The following is a 20,865-nucleotide window of genomic DNA, read 5'->3' on the forward strand; positions in this document are numbered from 1 at the left end:
CTTACATTTCCTGATATCCAGAATTAAATATCTATATAGGTCAGGTAGATCTTACCACAGAAGTGATTTTTTTTCCACTCTGTATAACATTGTCTGTGAAGGAAGCCAACTGTCACTAGTTCAGATAGACAGTGAAGACATTTATGTTAAATAATATGCGTCCTACCCAAGTTTTCCTAAAGAGAATGTTGCTTATTTCCTAGAAAACAAGTTAATTTTCAGCATAAAACATTGAACTCCTCAGAAACAGAAGATCAAATGGAAAGGAGAAGCTCAGCTATCAGAATCCTGATGCAGGATATGTGCATGTGGTAGACCTGTACTTAGGTTACTGTGGAAAAGATCTAAGCCTGAATAATGAGAAAGTTTCTGTTGTTTCCTATAAGCTGCATATCAAGCATAGCAGAGATAGCTGCTGTTCAATCATCTGCAATTCTGGCTTTCCTGTTTCTTTGCATTTGTATACTTACATAAGGAATAAAACAGATCACTAAATTCTCACCTTTGACTCTGACCAGAGGTGCTATGTGGTAGCATATACACAGTGCTACCACAGGAGAAATTTTTTAATGAGTCTTAAGTTAAGCAGAAAAAAAATTGTTCAGTCTATGAAAACAATGATGTAGAAAAGAACAAATGTGAAAGAGACAGGCTTTTGTATTCATCAGTTCTTTAGGATCTGCAGAAAACTCCTGCCAAAACCAACAAAGTCCAATTTCACATGTATAGCAAGGCATCAGTTTGTAGTGAGATGGATTTAATCAACTTCTTCAAGCCTCATCAGTTCCTCAAAAAAAGTTTTATCAACAGGAAAACAATTTTATAGGATGTTCATAGGAGGAACTGGAGCCCTAAAGGCATTGCAGTAATTCCTGCCAGTATGAACTGCCAGTGGCTGTTTCTGTGGGAGATGAAGATACACACATGGAGGTGCTACCATAAGGATCCAAGACAATTGACTGTGCACATTCATAGAATAGCTTAGTTTGGAAGGGACCTTAAAGGTCATCTAGTCCTACCTCCTGCAGTAAGTGGGGACATCTTCCACTAGGTGAGGTTGCTCAGAGTCCCATCCAGCCTGGCCTTGAATGTTTTCAGGGATCAGGCATCTACCACCTATCTGGACAACCTGTTCCAGTGTATCACCACCTTCACTGTAAAACAGCTTTTTAACACCTACTCTAAATCTACCCTCTTTTGTTCTAAAACCATTACCCCTTTTCCTGTTTCAACAGACCCTACTAAAATGTCTGTCCCCATCTTTCTTTTAATCCCCCTTTCATTACTAAAAGGCTATGCTAAGATTTCACCAAAGTCTTCTTTCTCTGAGCTGAACAACCTCAATGCTGTCAGCCTGTTTTTGTAGGAGAGATCCTCCAGCCCTCTGATGATTTCTGTGGCCCTTCTCTAGACCTGCTCTAACAGGTCCATGTCCTGCCTGTGCTGAGGACCCCAAAACTGTATGCAGCACTCCAGGTGGGTTCTCACCAGAGTGGAGTAGAGGGGCAGAATCCCCTCCCTCACCCTTCTGGCCACGCTGCTTTGGATGCAGCGTGGGATGTGTTTGGTTTTCTGGACTGCACAGGCACATTGCTGGCTCACGTCGAGCCTCTCATCCACCAGCACCCCCAATTCCTTCTCAGCAGGGCTGCTCTGAATCTGCTCATTTCCAGCCTGTATGGATGCTGGGAGCTGTCCAGGTGCAGGACCTCATGAGGTTTCCATGGAGCCAGTCCTCAGGCTTGTCCAGGTCCCTCTGGGTGCGACCCACCCCTCAGGTGTGCCAACTGCAGCACTCAGTTTGTTGTTATCAGCCGATGTCCTGAGGCTGTACTCGGTGTCACTGCCTGTGTCACTGCTGGAGACATCACACAGTGGTGCTGCCAGTATGGGCCCCTGAGGAGCACCACTTGTCACGTCTCCATCTGGACACTGAGACATGCTCAGAAACTTTGAGCTTTGAAGACTGAGTCTTGCTTTTGTGTTCTGCTTTCTCGTGTTCTGCTTTTTTGTGTTCTGCTGGGACTTCCATGAAAGGCCAACTATTTGGGGAATCCCAGGTTTGAATCACACACAAGAACTATTTTTATTTTCATAGCATGTATATACATGGGTAAATACAAAACACGAAATAATTTTTATTTTTAGATATATTGAGTCTGAAAAGTGTAATTGTAAGCATAGAAACTAAATGAGAATATAAATTTTTGTTAAACATTTAAAAATAAAAGGCATTTCAAAAAGTCAGGAACTCCAGGCTACTGTTTCATCTTTCATCTGTTGGCCTCCTCATTTTGTGTATCTCTTGGCTCCGTCTGAATGAGAAATAAATTGGCTATTCAGTTCTGCTCTCCAGTTTGGAAGTACCAGTGAGATAAACAAGAGGCAAATAATTTCACATCTTCATTCTTGCTTTGAATGACCAGGTCATGAAATTTTCTGTATTTTAAGGTATACATCATGAAGGAATAGCCAGTACAATTGAATTTTAAAATGTTGTAATACCATCTATTGAAGGAAGTGAAAGTAGTAGCTAGAATTAAGGTACATTTAGTATTTAACCTTCCATCCTATTTCAAAGCTTGGCACCAATTTTGACAACAGAAATAAATAATATTTTGAAGTGGATATATATAGTAGTAACTCCATCAATCCATCATGCTACATCTGTGCTGGTACTTGGGTAGGGGAATAAGAATCACCATATTCTGAAATTATAACAGATTGGTTTAGGCCCTTTGCAGAGATGCTATGAAGTCCACCTCATGTTCCTATCATTTTTAAATGTCTGGAATGAAAATTTATGACAAGAGTTTACAGGCAGCCATCCAGTTAATCGTCACAGTCAAAGGTCATGTGTAAACTGGGCATTTCAAGTTTTATCCATGTGACACTGGCTTGGGCACTTTGGGCATGCAAGAATGCAAGTACAATAAAATTCCATCACAGCTATTAAGTTAAAACCAGACTCAAGTTAAAAACAGACTGTTAAACATTTTCAGTTTAAAGAACGCAAACCCACAATAGTGATATGTAGAACTAGTACTGTCTGTGAGAGATAGAGGAGCTCTGTAGGTCTGGAGAGATCCAGAAAAATGAAAGATGTACTCTACAACTCTCTTTTATTTCAGAGAATACCATATGAAAATATTCATGAGTAGAGGCAAGTGGAACTATTTATATATTAGAAAATTTAGAAAGCTGTGTATAGAGTCAAGACTTTTTTGTGGTTCTTTGGCTGCTTTTCAAAACTTGCTTGAGAATTGCATTAGAGCATGCATATGCCTGCTGGGCATTTGCTTCCTGCAGGCATTTGAATAATTACATTTACTGGCATAGGTATAGTGAAAAGTAAAAATTCATTGTTCTTGGTTAACAAGTGTTTGTGCCAAACGTGCTTGTATGGAGGTTAACCAGAGTACAGATGCCTCTGCCTTATCTTTGCAGCCATAGACATGCTGTTACTGGTTGCTTCTTCATAGTGCTTCAGTCCTCCCATTCTCAGAAGGTCCCTTTGTCACAGCTAGTGCAGTTTTCCTCTTCCAGAGCTCATCTGGCTATTCCCACATTGTGTAGGAATGCATAGAATGTGATACCTCATATGTAATCCCTCTCCTTCACTGTATTGTAGCCATTACCATTAATGAAGAACATTACTAGCATCTCCTAGTAAAATATCCTGTGGTCACAGAGAAGGGATCACCTCCCACAGGAATTTCTTTAACCAGCACATAATTTAAAATATGCTATAATCGCACTGAAGTAGGTGATTAGAATGAATTCAAGTTGATCAAGAGGTACTAGTTTTGCATATCTGATTAAATGTTTCACATCTGTTTCTTGTTGTTCTGCTTTTCTGCCTTTTATCTTTCAAGTTCTGTAATCAACTCCTCTTTTGCTCCCATGTCACTCCCCATTTGCCACCAGAAGCTAGACCAAGAATCATTTATCTTGTCTTGGTTAATGTGTTAAGTTGCAGGAGGATGTAATTTCCAGGCAAAACCTTACACAGTCTCTTTACCAATGCAATTACTCTGTGGAAGATTTTTAATTTGCTGACATTCTGAATGTCACAACAGTACCATTCTGGTGATGCTTGTTCACTGTTCATGTTTACAATATAGTGTGTTTTTTCTCATTTCAGAGAAGTCAATCTTCTCTTTGAAATAGGAGAAAAAAATGGTGATGAAACTCACTTCAGGTGTGCTTACTTTTTGGTGACATTACGATTCTGTGTATGCCCTTGCACAAAAGTAGTGAAAAAAATGAACCTTTTACAGAAAGTATTCATGAGCAAATGCTAACTCAAGTTAGATGGCTTCTGCAGAGTAAAACTGGGATCAAAGGAGCTCATTTTCTTCTGTTCATTTGCTCCAGGTATCTCTTGAGCTGAGAGGTTGTTGAATGAAGTTTGATTGGATAAGTTTCCTAAATACCTCATTTATAATTACTCTCTTCACAGTCCTGTCCCACTTCACTGATCTTGTGTTTGGAAGCAGTGGTGGGAACTACTAGGGCATTGTGAGTCGAGCAAATGGGGAATTAGGGGAATTAAACTCCTAGAGCATTTGCCTGGGTTTTAAAGGTATGATAGGAACCTGTTGGTGAAGGGGATTGAATAGGATTTGGGACTCAGGGGTCATATTTGCGTCTTCTCTTTATTCAAGAAGAGAGAATGACTGCTTGTGTTGTTGCCAGTTCCTAGCAGGATATTGTCTTCTGAGCTTTGTTTGCAGTGGGACTGGAGGATTTGTGGAGAGAGAGAGAGTAAATGGGAGAGCACTTGTGCTATGTGATTTAATGGTGATCATGTTGGTGCTGGGTTGACAATTGGGGTGGCTGATCTTGAATGTCTCTTCAAACCTTGATGATTCTGTGATGTTTTGGGAGAGAGAAAGTAATTCTTAACTTTACTGCCAAATCTGGTTCTCAGGTTATTCATTTAGTTGTAATGAATATGATGTAAGGGTAGGTTTAGAAGCCTAAACTCAATCTCAGTCATTTAAGGAAAGTAATTTTAAAGGGAAACTGATGCTGCTTGATGATGCCTGCTGGTGTATGTTTTTGCATGGGAGCTTTGTGACATGTGACACTGTGCACATGATGTGCACTTTGGTCTCCTGTACAACTTGTTTTAGCAAGGTAAGTTTGGAGAAGCAGGGCTGGAAAAGTTTGTGATTACAGACTGAGAGCTGAGACAACCCTGTCTCTGAAATGGAAGAAAACATGGCTGGGCTTTGTGAATTTTTACGAATCATTTGTGTACTTTGTCCCCAATACATTCCAGTTAAGCTGTGAATAGAAATGGGAATTAAGAGTTACACAATTCTCTGCTTCTTGTTTATTTTGGCAGGGCGCACTTCTTTCAATCTGTTTTTTGCTTACATTACTTGCCATTGTATTTCATTATTCATTTTTCTTAACACTGAGAGTGACTATGATTTTTATCTGGGCTCACAGTTTTGTGAGGGCTCCAAAGTGCTCATTGTTTTTAATCACTGACCATGTTATATACTTTATAGCTGTTGTGGCAGTGGAAAACATCTAAGTACATTGTATCATATACATTGTGGAGTTACAGACTTACAGAGTGGGTGCTTTTGAACTGGCGTCAGTGTATCCTCCAAGTGAAGAGGCTTATTACCACCCCTCTTAATGCCAACCTCTGCTGATTCTTCTCATATAAATACTGTCTCTGGCATGGCCTCATGAGTCCGTGGATTTTCTTTCAATGTAGTAGAGTTCATGAAGATTATATTTTAAGACAAGAAAGGCTGAGATAAATTCTCTTCCTTTATACTACATTAGTAAATCTTGGATATACTGTATTAGACAGACTGGTCAGAGATAAAAACTGTTTAACTTTCTGATTTTCAGACTGAAATTTCCCACCTGTGCCCTCCATTTCAGATATTTCATGGAAAAATGTGTTTTTCCAAGGATTCTTTTATTCATCCTAAGAAAACAAAACCAAATATCTCTCCATCTGGGGGGAAGAAAAAAAAAAAAAGAAAAGAAAAGGAAATAAAATTGAATTAATGTTTTAAGCTAAGAGAAGTCCCAGCTGCTGCAGGGTAGAGGTTGTGAGACACAGCCTTGAACTATGCTACACAGACATTTATCAAAGTGAAGGTGACAGGAGTTTTTCCAGGCAGAAAGAAAAAAAAAATCTTACCAATTTTTTTTTCTCCTAGTAAGGAAATTTGCATAAATTTTTTGTTGAGATTTTTTCTTTCAAATTTATTTTTTTGCCACTGTTGAGAAAGGAACAAAATGGAAATACATCAAGCTTACCAGAATATAATTTTTCCAACATTGCAACAGGGGAAATAATTTATTATCTTCAAAACTTAAGAAAGTTTTTAGAGGGATGTTCCTTTTTCAAATTTTTGCTGTGAGGCAGTTTTTTAATAAAAGACTATGCCGTGCTCAGCAAATTGATTTCCGAGATTTTCTTGTATGATGTGGCAAGTTTTACCATCTCTGTTTACATCAGGAAAGCTTTATTCAACTTAGCTATCCTGTCAGAGGCAAGCTAATAGGTTTAAAAGCAAAAAGTTTTACTCATTACAAAACTCACTGCAAACAAAAAAAGCTTTTCTTTTTACTAAAGAGTGTTTTGTAAATAACTAGGAGCTTTGAGAAGCAGTGTGCATTTTCCTTGTGCCGTATAAACACAGGACAGAGGTAGAAAGCACTGTAGGCTTCATGGGGAAATCAATGGCACTGATAATGTAAATATGACAAAATGAGTTTATACCTTAGCACATTTAAAATACTTACCTGTTGTGTAGGTGTATTTTGTGGAGAGAGAGGAAAGGAATGAGGACAGGGATGGACATTGAAGGAATGCTTAGCTGTGGGGCTCATTGGGTGGAGTGCTGACAGGCAGGAGTCTTTCAGTTCCCTTCACAGTGAAGGAGAGATCGTGCTTAAATTCCTAAGATAAATAAGGAAATGTTACAATCTGCATTTCCTTATACAAATACGAAAAGTTAGACAAGATGGAATCATGACCAGGGTTTTTCCTTGCTAGGGCAGTTGCTTATTTAGATACTGTCTGTTGTATATTTAGGTTACTGCTTTTGAAAAATTCAGATCCAGAGACTGCTGCAACATATATTTGATGTTATATATACAACATATATTTGATATCATGTCCCATGGAATTTAAAAATTACTTCTGAGACAAAAAGAAATCCTATCTAATGTTCCTATCCTAAGATAATGTTCCTATTCCTTAAGAGTACACCTGAAATAGGTATTGACTTGAAGTTCATATAGATATATTTGGTATTTTGTCTATTTTAGAGTCAGCATGAAAATCTCAGCTTTCATTTTAAAACATTGATCATGACCATTGGCCATATTCAAAAGTTGAGACATATGGTAGAGACAATCAGTGTTGGGAAGCAAAATACACAGACAGAGGCTCTAAAACAGCTTTGCACAATTAGGTTTATTTGGGGTTTTTTTCTTAAATCTTTGAGAGAACACTAGTGAAACAGAGATATTCTTGGTTGTGTTCTGCCAAAAGTCTTTAACACTTCATGTAGTACTTCCCTTTTGATTCTGAATACCCATCTAGGCTGTTCTGTATTTACCAGTAATCAATGTATATGTCCAGTGATTCTGTAGTGACTTAAGAATTTGTGATTTACTGTAGTTCAAAGCCAAAGAATAAATACCAGTAAATATATGCCAAGGAAAAAGCTTTTGGACCTTTACTAAGAGTACTGACATTGCAGCCTACTAGTTTCCATGTTTTGCTTGCCTTTGGCAGAGCTTTACCAACGTGGAACACCGGTATAGCACGTGTTCTTCCAGTATACTTCAAAAATTTCAGTTGAAAACCAGACATATTTCTGTTATCTTGCATTTGTTGCTTCTTTCAGAAGTGCAGTAGGGAAGTATTCCTGATGATTTTGTTCTTGTCTTAGGTAGAAAAATTTTCTCTAGTTTTTCTACAGGCATGATTTAAGTGGAACTGTGGTTGATGCCAGAAGCGTAATGTCTCCAGATACTGATTAGGAAAGATAAAGTGACTCCAGATAGATTTATTTTATCAGAGCTGTGGTACTATATATATCTTTGTATTAGGCTTTTACACGGAAAAGGCTGCCTTGAGATTTAATGGAGACTTAATCTCCTGCTGAAGGTTTTTAAGAATAGATTAGACAGATGTCCATGTGACTATTTCGGTGCAGGAAGTCAACCCAAGTGTTCTCTGAAGAGCTCTTTGTGTCTTTTTTCTGTGTGGTTTACATTTTCAACACCTGTTTCTGTTATGATTGATGATACAAAGGACAGGTAATTGCTACAAAGAGACATTATTAGAAGTAAGATCCGTTGGTCATTTTTCAGAGGGATAACAACTCAGTTATTTGAGCCACCAAACAAACTGTCCAGTGAGAGACCTGATGCACCATGATTTCACTTCCAGGCATTGAGAGCTCCTCTCATTTTTTTTCTTCATCACAACTCTGAGCAGGATTAATTTGAACTAGTTTAATTAGTCCCAGAGGGAGTAAGTTATGAAAACTGTTTTATTTTCTTGTGTGGCTTCTTCTTTAAGGTGAGTGACCCTTATACAAAGGAATCATAACAATAAGGTGATGTTCGGTGGAGACCTGGGTGCCCTGGACCATCTCTGTGAGCACTGACTGGTCTGCTAAATTCCAGATGGTTAGAGAAATTTCCTCTTCCTTTGAAGAGCTCAACTCATGCTCATGCTGAGAGCAAGGTGGGGGGAAAGGTCTGACTGAGATGTAAAGAAACTTGGTTGGTTCTTCGCCTTCCAATGCAGTTGTACAAGTGAGTTTATTGATAACAATGAATCCAAGGCCAGCCACCTGCTGGTAATTGTATCTGTTCTGCCCTGACCCACCCTCTAGTGTATGGATTGAAGGTAACTCTCCTTATCAAATCAAGGGTCATTTTGACTAGAAATAGCATCAAACTACTCTCTTCCCTCCGTGTTACAAAGTTATAAAACAGCTTTGCACAAATAGGTATATTTGGGTTTTTTTCCTGAATCTTTGAGAGAACACTAATGTAACCTTAGTTATACTCTAGTTACTCTCTCTTTGAGAGAACACTAGTGTAACTCCCATCCACATTATAAAATTACTTTTTATTTAAGTAGTTGGAGCCAGGAGAAAGTCAGTTTCTTCCCTGCCTGCCCCCCCCCCCCCCCAACTTCCCTAATCAACTGAAAGCCGTTTTAGAGCTCTTATTTGTATTTTTTTATCTCAAACTATAGCCTCAAGACTCCTGTTTGGTTTTCATTTTGTGTTTTTAATTAAGTACAGCTAAAATACTTTCGTTGACTATAGTTGTTTTCATTTATTAGTGTAGATAATTTTTGACCTTTTTTTTTTTTTTTTAATGTTTTAGTGTTGACAGTTTTTCTGAATTAAGAAAACACTCCAAGAAGGGAGTGTTGTTCAGTCTTTCTCAGAGCTTTCAAACCCCTGCCCATCATCACAATTTCTGAGTGTCTTCCACTTAGAAGGGCAGCAGCAAGGTTCCTGATGGATCATAGTCTATTTAAGTCAGGAACTTTCCTATCTTTGGAGATTAGGGAAACTCCTGTCACACTGTGGATACTGCTATAATGAGAAAAAGTAGTGTCTATATTTTGTCTTGCACCTGCTACTTGACATTACTGTTTCATGAACCCTGTCATCAGTGTCAATGTAGCAAATACACCCTGAAGCCTAGAAGGAGTGGTTCCCACTAATTTTTGTGTGCCTAGACACATTTTTTACTTTCATTATTGACACAAGGCATGTGCTCCATCAAAAGACCTGGACCACACTCTGGCTTTTTTTTAAGGGTTTTGTTGGGGGGTGGGAGGTGGGGTTTTAAGATTATTTTGTTAGATTACTATGATTTGGGATTTCTTATGACAGAGGAAATCATGTGCCAGTGTAGGTGCTGAAGCAAGCCGAGCTGTGTATGAGTTGAAAATCTGGGTGTGCACAGGGAAGTCAAATCTGGCACTCTGCATCTGTTTTCCCTTTCTAGGAATTTGCCTGTTTTTTGCTGCTCTCCACTAACAGCCACATACAAGAGCATTTGACCTTTTCTTCATAATCCGCTAAAGACTGCCAGGTAGCTTTGCATGGATTTTTTGACTGACTTCCATCATCCCTTCCATGTATGGCAGCAGCAGCCATTTTCCTTATTCTGGCATAGAAAAGTACTTGAGCAGCTGTTTATTTTTGTGTCAAAATGAGTTTTTTCCTTAGGTCCAGCTAAAGATTTAACAAATCAACTCCCAGACAATTATAATTTAGTGTTTGGATTCTAAAATTCAAAGAATATCCTGTTTCTCAGAGCTTATGCAATGCAGCCATCTTAAATGTATTACTAGTTAAAAAATATTTAAATGGCAAAAAAAAAAATGTATGTTTTTATTACGGTAACGGCAAAATAACTGAAGAGGGTTTTTTTCCTGGATTCTCCAACACAGTTATTTCTAGTTAATAGTCCAAATGCAGAAAGATTTAAGAATACCTTAAACAAAACTGAAAAAATAAAAAAAAATAAAAGGAAAGATAGGAAACTTTATTCTTGGTTTTGTTGTGGTGGTTTGAAAAATTTGCAACTATTGAAAATTCTGTTAGTTTCAGGATATTTATATACAGCTTGCACAAACAAGGCAGGCATCCACTTTGTACTTGCTGAAGTGTTTCTTTTGGTGCAGCTGTGCTGTGTTCATCTGTGAGACCTGCAGCTTCCTGCACAGCAGGAGTGCAGAGGCCTGGGCAGGCCTGGGAAGCTGCTCCTTCCCAGCTCTTCTCCTTGCATGGGTGGGCTCTCAAATCCTCCTCCCTCTGACTGTGGTTTCAGGAGCCCTGACCTCACTCCAGAGCTCAGATCCCATATTCCCCATCAACACAGGTTTGGTTCTCACCCTTAGAATACATTGCAACTACATTTGCTCACCAGCTAATGCCTGTTTAAACAATAAAGATTGTCTATAACAGACAATCATATGAAGAACATATTTGAAAATACAAAAGTAGTCATTTTTTTTACAGTATATATACTTGGAGACTAATTAAGTCCTTAAATGCACCAGGGAACATGTAGGCAAGTGAAGTGGAAATGTCATGGTTCTTATGATTCCTCTAGCCGCAGGAGTTGAGTAGCATTTGCTACCTGAATTAGAGGAGTGACCAAAGTTGTTGTTTTGTTGGTTGTGGTGGTGGTCTTGGGTTTTTGTTCATTTAGTTGGTTTGTTTGTTTGTGGGATTTTTTTGTGAAGGAGAATACCTATTTCACTGCAGTTATAGTCTGTATTTTCCAACAGCATTTTTGTTCAGCAAGTCGGGTCATGGCTCTTTCTGATAGAAACAGACCTTGCAAATAGGTGTCAATAGAAATAGTGCATTTTTCTAGATTTGGGTCTAGTTTGGAACTACACTTTTCAGATTTGTTTTCCTAAAAGAAAGGGTGGTCTACTGGTAATATGTTCAGCTAATATAAATTGATATATCACCTTTGCCTTCAGAATAGCTGTACAGTATCAACAGATGCATGTAAAAATATCTTATTACCTGGCATGCAAGTTACTACGTAGGGTTGGTTGTTTGGGTTTTTTTAAAAATTTGTCAGAACCACAGTAGGTTATTGTGAGCTGTTATTTGATTAATAAAACAGTAGTTCCTGTAGGGATGCAGCTTTATTTGAAGTAGGTAAGATTTCCATCAGCTTTGCCTTCTAGACAAGTTTCTGTGAAACTTCTCAATACTTCCTAGATAAATAATTTAATCCATCTACCAGTATGATGAAATTCTTACCGTTCAACAGTAAAGAAATTGTGTATAGTGAAGCGTTTAAACTTCCAGTAGCTGAATCACTTAAACCTGTGCTGCTGGACTTTGTAATTTGTCTGTGTTTCATTTTAACAATTAGCAGTGCCTTAGCCCAGAGGAACTGAAGCCTAGGTCTGAAGAAGATTAACCACAGGTTACCGAAGAGTCTGCTGGGATGTGGAAGAGGTGAATTAAAAGCACACTTCTGTCTGATGGTTGTGGTTTTTCTCAAGTGGTTGTATTGTATGCACTGTGTGTTGCTGAGAACGTTGTTTCCTGCTCAGTCAACTTTCCCCACAGCTCTCCTGGTTTCTGACCATTGCCCTGAGAAGGGTTTGGGTCAGGTGGTGCCCCTGCCCAGAGTGCTGCAGTGCTCCAGCAGTGTGCACAGCCCAGTGGGAGGGAAGTCCCTTCTCCTGAAAAACTGGCTTTGACTTCAGCTCTGCCCTTTTCACGCCATTTCTTCTGCCATAAACACATTCTTCAGGAACTTCTCAGAGAGGGGAATGCTGAAGCTTGTTTGCTGCATCAGAGGAAGCAGCATGTAAGAGGAAAGCCTCTTGCCTCCGTAGTGTGTGTGGTGCCTTTGGCGCGCAGCCTGAACCTGGCGCTGTGGCCGGAGTGAGCATCTATGAGCCGGGAAGCCTGGAAGGTCATGTCTGCAGCTGTGGGACATTCTTGAATGATTATGGCTTTTCTTCCATCAGCTGCCAGCTGACAAGCACAAGGAAATGCTGATTTAAGTCAAAGTGAAATAAAGCATGGAACATAGGCCATAAGGAAAAATGGGACAGTAGTCCAAGGCTTCTGCATAAATACAGTAATCTACATCACTGATGGAGGTCTTGTGTGTGTGTGGCTGAGGCAAAGGGTGAGAGTGATAAGAAATACCTGAAGCCTCAGCCTTGTCATGTTGCTTTATGTACCAAAATCCTGTTTCTCTGGTTGAATTTTTTTCTCTTCCATCTGTGTTGCAGTTGGCAGTGCCTTGGAAGTTACTGCATGGGGACAGGACATTTCAACAAGTTTTTAAAAATAAATATTTCAAGATGGACATTTATAGTCACAGAAATGGCTAAGTAAAACCAGCACCCTCTTCTTCAGCAGAGCAGCCCCAAGTGCATATTCAGAAGTAAATTTGACTTGTATAGTGACTCAAAGAAGCAACTGCAACCATAAACACTGTGCAACTGTCAGTGAATGAAGCACAGTCTTGCCTTTATTGTGCTCTGTCAACAGAATTTAGCAGTGTTTTCTGATTGACACTCTCAATTACTTGCAGTATTGCACAGGCCAGAGAGCCTGCAGCTTGACATTTAGCACACAGGCTGGCTGTGGGAGGCTGGCACTTGGGAAATTAGTTGCTCTGGAATGAGTGAAGTGAACCAAGGAGTGCTCAAAAGAGGTCTAACTGTGCTTTGTGGTGCCATTGGTAGTAATTTTTAAGACAGAATTGATTGCAGTCTTAGAAGATATATTCAGATTTTTTTTTCTTTAAGTGCTGTTAGATCCAATTACTAATGGTTATTAAGAAAAATGGCTATGAATAGAATTAGAATTACTATGAAGAAGTAGTTTAGAAATCTCACTATATTAACCTTTTTATCCATTTCTGTTTTGATAATTGAGCTATGGGTCTGATAATAATCACTGAGATAGGTCCTCTTTTTATACTACGTAAAAATAACCCTTAAATTGTGGAACTTGACAAACATTCTTCCCCAAATGGACAAGAAACTAATTTCTCTTAAGCAAAGGAACTTGCCAATAAATGGGAAGTTCTTGTTCTACAGCCCTGTCAGCAGCACATCATCTCTTATGTCAAAAGCCTACTGAGATAAATTAGTTTAAAGGATTTATACGAATCTATGAATCATGTTTTTGAGAAATAAAGTGTCCTTGCATGTAAGTAACATAAAAGAAATATAATTCTTATAGATAATCCAACCCACCCCCCCCCACCATGTATAAGGAAAGTGCTGAAGAATCCTATTTTTGTTACAGGTTCACTTCAAGCATATTTGAGAGGGTATTCTTTTCATTATCTGAAGCCTAATACTGTAATGGTGTCCCAGAAATTATGTACAAAGCTTTGCTGCTGTACTTTTTTAATGCATAATGTATTAATTATTAAAAGCATATTAGATTAGGGTTTCACAGGATATTGACTATTAAGTGACATAATCTGAAACTGTTGGCCAAGACTTCCTGAGTATTAACTTTGTGTGCTGCAAACCGTATAATTCTGAGCTGATTCCCTATACTTAATTTGTGATGCTTTAGCCTACGCTGAGAAACACTTCTACCTACCAAATAGACTTGTTCATTTCCATAAATATAAATTGTATGAAGAAGTACTGGAAGTAAATAGTAACAGGATTCAGCCTGCAGTCCCCCTCTTTCAGTCATAGAAGGTGTTGGTGGATGGTCTTGTGCAAAGCAATAGAACAATAATTTAAAGAACTTACAAAGTACTCTTTCTTTCTTCTTAAGTTTTAACTGTTAAGGCTGAAGTTTATCTATCCTCAGAGTGAAAATGACTTACTATTACCTAGCTTGTAGAACCATGGTCTCACTTAGAGAGAAATCTAAGCCCTCAGATGGTCTGTAGAAAATCTGGGATTTCATGGTATAAATGCTAAAAAATTGTATTAATGATGACACTACAGGAGAATTTCAACTTTAACCCGAAGTATTTAAGTTTTGATAATCTCAGAAGTCAGATTGTTCAATTCTTGGGAAAAGTCAGTAGATCAGTACAAATAATCTTGTATTCTGTGGTCTGTGTGGTTCACTGACAGAGACCTAAAGAGATGACCTAATTTTTCAAATAGAAAAGTCTTTATGGCATTAACTGAACCTGGAAGTGCTCACCACTTTGAAAAAACAGGTCACGTAGCAATTTAATGTGCACTCAGGAGTTTGATTCTAAATGCTTGGTCTTTTAAATATTCATGGTGCTAGTCTTAATACATAGATGCCTAGGGAGTGATGTATGCATTGCAGTGAAAAATGCAGCAAACATATAAATTAGTAAGTACTGAACAGATCAAGTCCATTTCTGAAAAACAAACTGATCTGCACAGCTGCCTGCACAGGTGTCCTTCAGGAAAAGCAGAATGGATTAGCAAAGGAAAAAAAATGAAGCTTCCTTCACTGTGACAGTTGCCATTTGAGTGCTTCTCTGGTTGTGCTAATGTTCTTGAGTGGAATCTGTTGAAGGAGCAGTGTACTGTCAATCTACAGAAAGAAGACATAAATTGACAATTATATACACAAAAGGCTAGATAATAGCTGAACAGCTTTTATTGCTATGTGGTTTAAACTTTTCCAAAGTGGAAATTAGAAAGTAGTAATCTATCGATACCTAATAGTATTTTGGACTGATAAAATACTGTTTTGCATAAGTATTTGCTAATTAGTTAAAAAAAACATGTAGTAAGTATTAAGCGTGGGTAATAATGCTTTGCCTGTTTCTCAAGAACGTGTTGGATATTAATTATATTCTCAAAACCACACTGCAGCTAATAAGTACTAAGCATTATTATTGTGAATTGGGTTCATTTAATATGTAAAACTGCTGGAGTTGCATAAGTCTTTAAACACATTATGAATATTTCATCAATGTTCATGCCTGATGTGCCCTCCATTAACAGTCATTTGAAAACATATTTATATGTACAGTGTATAGACTGCAATTTATCATTTCTATTGCTGGGGAGGAGAACTTGAGCTGACCTCAGACCTCTTGGCAGATCTTCTGAGCTTTAGCTTTTTACTGAGATTCTTCTGAGCCCTATTTTCATATGCAACTCTTTTTCTCTTGCCATGGAGTAAACTGCAAATGTAAATTATCATAGCAAAGCACTGCATTTTAGATAAAATTTTGATTCTTTCTCTCATTTTTTTATGTCTCAGTAGACTTCAGTGGGATGTCAGAATATCAGTAAATGGGTTTTTGGAGAATAAGGCTCTGTGATTCCAAAGAAATATTAGTCATCTATCAAAAAGAGTCTGTGAAGCAGTGATTTGAATTTATAACATGGAAAATAATTTTAAAATTATTTTATAGTTGTAAAGCCAGAACACAATGGTAGCAGGGATCCTTTTAAAAACAAGCTGTACCGTCAGGTGTATGTAAGCAGGCTACCAACTATTCATATTGCCATGAGGTGAAAGAATTTCTCTTAAAAACTCAATCTTAGCAACAGGAAATTTCAGAAGGTGTGAAAAGTCTGGGCTTTTCATCAATCAGAATATGACTTTGACTTATAGCTTTGTCATGCAGCTAAGAAAAAAGGAAAATCTAATCATAGACCATATCAGGCAACGAATTACCAGCATTGTATTGCTGAACTCTCATCCAGAATACCTTACCCATCTAGCCTTATTCAGAGAGATGAATTCTCACCACAGCAGGGGTGGGAAAAGGGGATTTAACATAACCATGGCAATTGTACCTCGAGACAGGAACCGAATATCTGAGTTGTGAGTGCCGGGAACCCTTCCATCCAGGAGGGCTGCTGGTGTCCTGCGGTGCATCAGGAAGAGCTTTGCCAGCAGATCAAGGGAGGTGATCCCGCCCATCTTCTCACCCTCAGTGAGGCCACATCCAGAGTTCTCTGGCCAGCTGTGGCTCCTCAGTACAAGAGAGACAGTCAGCTACTGGTGAGGGTCCAGCAAATGCCTACAAAGATGATGAGAGGTCTGGAGCATCTCAGCTGTGAGAAGAGATTAAGGGACCTGGGCATGTTTAGATTTGAGAAGACTGAGAGGAGATCTCATCAGTCCATATAAATATCCCACAGATGGGTGCCAAGAGGATGGGGATGGCCCCAGACTCTTTTTCAGTGCTGCCCAGCAACAGGACAAGGAGCAACAGCCATAAACTAAAACACGAGAATTTTCACCTCAGCAGGACAAAGAACTTCTTCACATTGAGGAAGTCAAAGCACTGGAACTGGCTCTCCAGGGAGGTTGTAGAGTCTCCCTCTCTGGAGACATTCCAAACCCACCTGGACAAATTCCTGTGTTGCCTGCTCCAGATCACCCTGAACTGTGGGGGTGGTTGGACTAGATGATCTCCTAGGAAGGGACTAGAGGTCCCCTCCAACCCTAACCATTCTGTGGTATCCTGGGAATATAATATCCTGGAAATAAAATCCTGGAAACTGCAGAGTGCAAGTGTGCAAGTGGAGTTGGTCCAACCACCATTACACAAAGTAAAAAGAAAGGTTACTTTTAAATCAAAAGGGTATTAATTTGCTATAAAAAAGCCAGAACTTGTTGAGCAGTCTATCGAGTAATGTTCTGGACTTGGTTTTCAGTGGGATTTGAGGGAAAAGTATGGAGAAATAGCTTGTGTTCTCTCATGACCCCTAATTGCAAAGATTAGAGTTCATTAACAAAGATCGACTTCACTCCTTTGCGGTATGTTCCTTGCTGTAAAAGACCACTTAAGACACTGGCTTACAAAACTAGAAAAATGTGTTGAGGCAGATTACTTGGTGATTCTCTTGCCCTAAAAGTGAAATGGATGTGGTGTGCTTATTTTTGAGTTTTTGACATACTACAAACTCAGTAAGGGTAAAGGTACACGTTCGTTAAACTTTATCTAGAGCAGTGTCTATGTTAGCATATCAGTCCCTCTGGTAGACCCTTTATATTGCTTTGGAACTTAAAAAATTCCAAAGGTACAAGTTAAAGCAGGCCCCTGACTTAATCCCTGGTATTTGTTGAGACCTAATAAATAAAATTCTGTTTTGTTGACTTTTCATTATAAAAGATGCTGCTGAAGGAAATAATGATACCCAGCCTTTTGAAATAAATGTTTCAAGAACCAGCCTGCCTCTGATATTGCTTAAAACCTTTGGTCCTTAATACCTTAATGGAAACTTGGACAATATATTGGTCGTCAGAACAAAAATTTCTCTGAGGCTCTAATCCATCTGAACCAATCTGGACATGCTGTACCCAACTGCCAGCTCCCAAAATGAATTCAGATCAGATGGGTCATGTGAAGGTGGTCAGCTATCACCCAACTGATATGGCTGGTATGCAGAGCTTTATCCTGGATGTTAGTAATCCTCCCTTTCCACATACTACCTTTAGTTCCACACCTGAATCACAGTCTTGTGACCATGGATGAGGGCTATCCAGTACCTTTTAGGTTTATGGTGCTTTGGTATTGAGAGCATCCAGCCAAAAAAAACCACTCCATTATTAACTCTTCAGTGACCACATATGTGTAAATGTGCCCAGAAGCATGCAGGGGGGTACAGCCTCAGTGTTTGGGTGAGCAAAGCCACAATCCTTTGGGCCAGAGGACTTATCCTTTGTGAAGTGTGCCTCACACACTTCCTGGTCCCCAGTGCTGTGACCATCTCACTCCATGCTTGTGCACACTTCCTACAGCTTGTGCAGCAGTTTGTTCAGGGTTATTTCACTCACTTCCTTTTCTTGTTTTTATTTTTTGCCTCTTACAGATGGCCAAAAGAGGAAGAAGTCATTAAGAAAGAAACTGGACTCTTTAGGAAAGGAGAAGAACAGAGACAAAGGTAAAATGAATACATATTTAGTGATCAGGTCTTAGTTTTGCATATGAGATTTCTTCAGTCTGATACATACTTTTTAAAGTAGAATGTTGTTGAGCTGATATACTGTCTAGGTATTTATTTGCAAGCTGAAAAATATGTTTTATCTGTTTAACTGTAGTATAGCTAAGATCTCTTCAACTGAAATATTTTGGTTTGTTGTTTTTTCCCCGAGGAAAAAAAGGAAGACTTAAAGGACTGCATCTTTTCTCCAGTGTTTTTTCTCCTCATTTTCACCATTGAGTGCAGAATGTGGTTTGTACAACATGATCTGGTTCTTTACCTGCATTTGTACTCTCAATTTACAAAGCACATAAACCCAGCACTGCCCAAGCAAGTCAGTTGGCATGCTTTTCGGTCGTTAACCTTAGGAAAATAGCCATTGTTTAAAATATATAAATGCTTCAGTGCTACTGATCAGTTGGATTTTAATAAACTCCATGTGACATGGATTTACAGATATGGTTGTACTCTTTTGTTTGGACACTAATCAGCTTTATGGGCTGGATCCTAATCCAAGACCTGAAGTTGACCTGTAATTCGGAGCCATTTGAACTAAGTCTAAATACTGTGACACTGGAAAGTATCTGTGAAATTGCATGTAGGTAATTGTGCATCTATTTTTGTGTTCATGTCTGGAAAAATGGTTGTAAAATTTGGTATTGATACCCCAGTTTCACAAACAGGCACACAAATGCAGGAATTTGTGACAGAAATGATCTGATTACTTCACTTTTAGTCTAGTTTAGCAGAAGAATGGACCTTTGAAATTCCACTGAAAAAATTAACATCCCTATTTCCAAGTTAGTTTAGCTAGCTGTCAAGAAGAAAATATTTTGTATTTAAATTTTAATTTGTTTGATAACTTAAAATATGTGATTATTATTTTCTTGATTTAAAATTGGTTATGGAAAATATTTGTATTAATCTTTTAAAAACTGAATTTGCCCTGACACACTGGTTTGATATATCCAGTGCTTCCTGTATTATTACATTGCAAGTACCAAACTTTTCATTTGTTACAGGAATTACTTGATATATGTCTTGAGGCCACATGCAGGAGGAGTCATTAAGGAAGAGATTTAATGATTTTACAGCCACATTTGGGGGAAAATCTTTTTTGCACTGTCCCATTAGTGCATTATATTTGATTACATTGTAATTAGTCAGTCATTACATTGCTATGTTTTCTTCTGTAGTTATTCATGCAGATAAGAGTGCAAAGCAACTCTTAGTTCTGTGCAAAACCTGCCCTGCTTTTCAGTGTGTTTGCCAGATATTGATCTTCATAGGGCCTGTGAGATGCTCTCCTGCATCAGAAAAGGCCAACCACATCCTGCTTTTTAAAATTTTTGGTGTACTGAGAGCTTTCATCTTTCCTCCCTTAGGGGTACCGTGACTTCGGTAGTCTCTGTTGAAAGTTGCTCTTTAGAAGTTCTTTTGAGAGTTAAAATACATTTTGCCTTTTTTTTCCTCAGATTTTTTCATTACTGTAGCAGATTTTAACAATGATAAATTGCTTTGATAATTCACCAAAGCCAGAATTTCACTGTGTCACCCAAACTTGGTAGGTCTTCACAGCTGCACTCTCAGAACTCCACCAATGCTCTTTGGTGCAGTGCCTTGAGAAGTGAGTGTCCTTTCGGTGATGGATACAAATCCTTAACCCATAGCTGGTCTTTATTCCACTAAATTCTCTATTGCCAATGATCTTTCAAACAATATTTTTTCTTATATTGCCTTGCATTCTTTTGTATTACACAGCTGCACTGGTTGAGCACTTCAAGATAATATTATTTTCTGCTACTACACTTCTGTCTACCTTGTGTGGTAGCATTTGTACTCCATTCAGTCAGTAGGTTTGGGGATGTACTTGATTTTTATTCTGAGTGTACTTTACCTTTTAGGCCTCACTAGTTGCCACAGTGAAGGGCAGCACTTTGTACTTATTCATCATACTTATTCATTGTTGTTTAAATTTATCTACTTCCTGGTTTTCAGCTTTCCTCATACTAACTGGTTAACTATACCAAGCATTTTTAGAAGTCAGTATGCTGATTCTCCTAATTTTAATTCCTTTTTTCTTACTATTATTTGAAATTCAGATGTTTCAAACATATACCCATCTGCTTTTTACCCTTTTTCTCCCATCACTCACTGTCCTATTCTGAGTTACAGATATGTTTTGCATGCAATCCCTACTTATAAAATATCATAGGAGCACCCTCTCAGAGGAAAATACTCCAGCACTTCTCAAACAGTAGAATCTGTATTTCTCTCCTTCCTTTAGGAAAAACTTGGGCTGGTCAGTAAGGGTCCAGGAAATTGGAAGGAGTAATGTTCTGAACAGGTTGTGTTAGCAGAGGGAAAAGAAGGCATATCTGCTTTTACTAATTGCCAACAGCAAATCTTAGGGAAAAATAGCCCAAATAGCAGCATATGGCATC

The 20,865-nt window shown here is 38.5% G+C and overlaps 1 protein-coding gene across 4 annotated transcripts in view; it reads left to right on the forward strand.

Moving 5' to 3' along the window:
• The window catches only part of ARHGAP6 (Rho GTPase activating protein 6), a 314,313-nt gene that overhangs the window by 254,395 nt on the left and 39,053 nt on the right, over positions 1-20,865 (forward strand). For all 4 annotated transcript variants that reach the window (XM_058827263.1, XM_058827270.1, XM_058827278.1 and 1 more), the window contains one exon: positions 18,311-18,382. In XM_058827263.1, coding sequence (XP_058683246.1) covers positions 18,311-18,382 — 72 coding nt within the window. The remainder of the gene's footprint in view (positions 1-18,310; positions 18,383-20,865) is intronic.

The sequence above is a fragment of the Poecile atricapillus genome, chromosome 1 (genome assembly GCF_030490865.1).
Source record: "Poecile atricapillus isolate bPoeAtr1 chromosome 1, bPoeAtr1.hap1, whole genome shotgun sequence".
Classification (NCBI taxonomy): Eukaryota; Metazoa; Chordata; class Aves; order Passeriformes; family Paridae; genus Poecile; species Poecile atricapillus.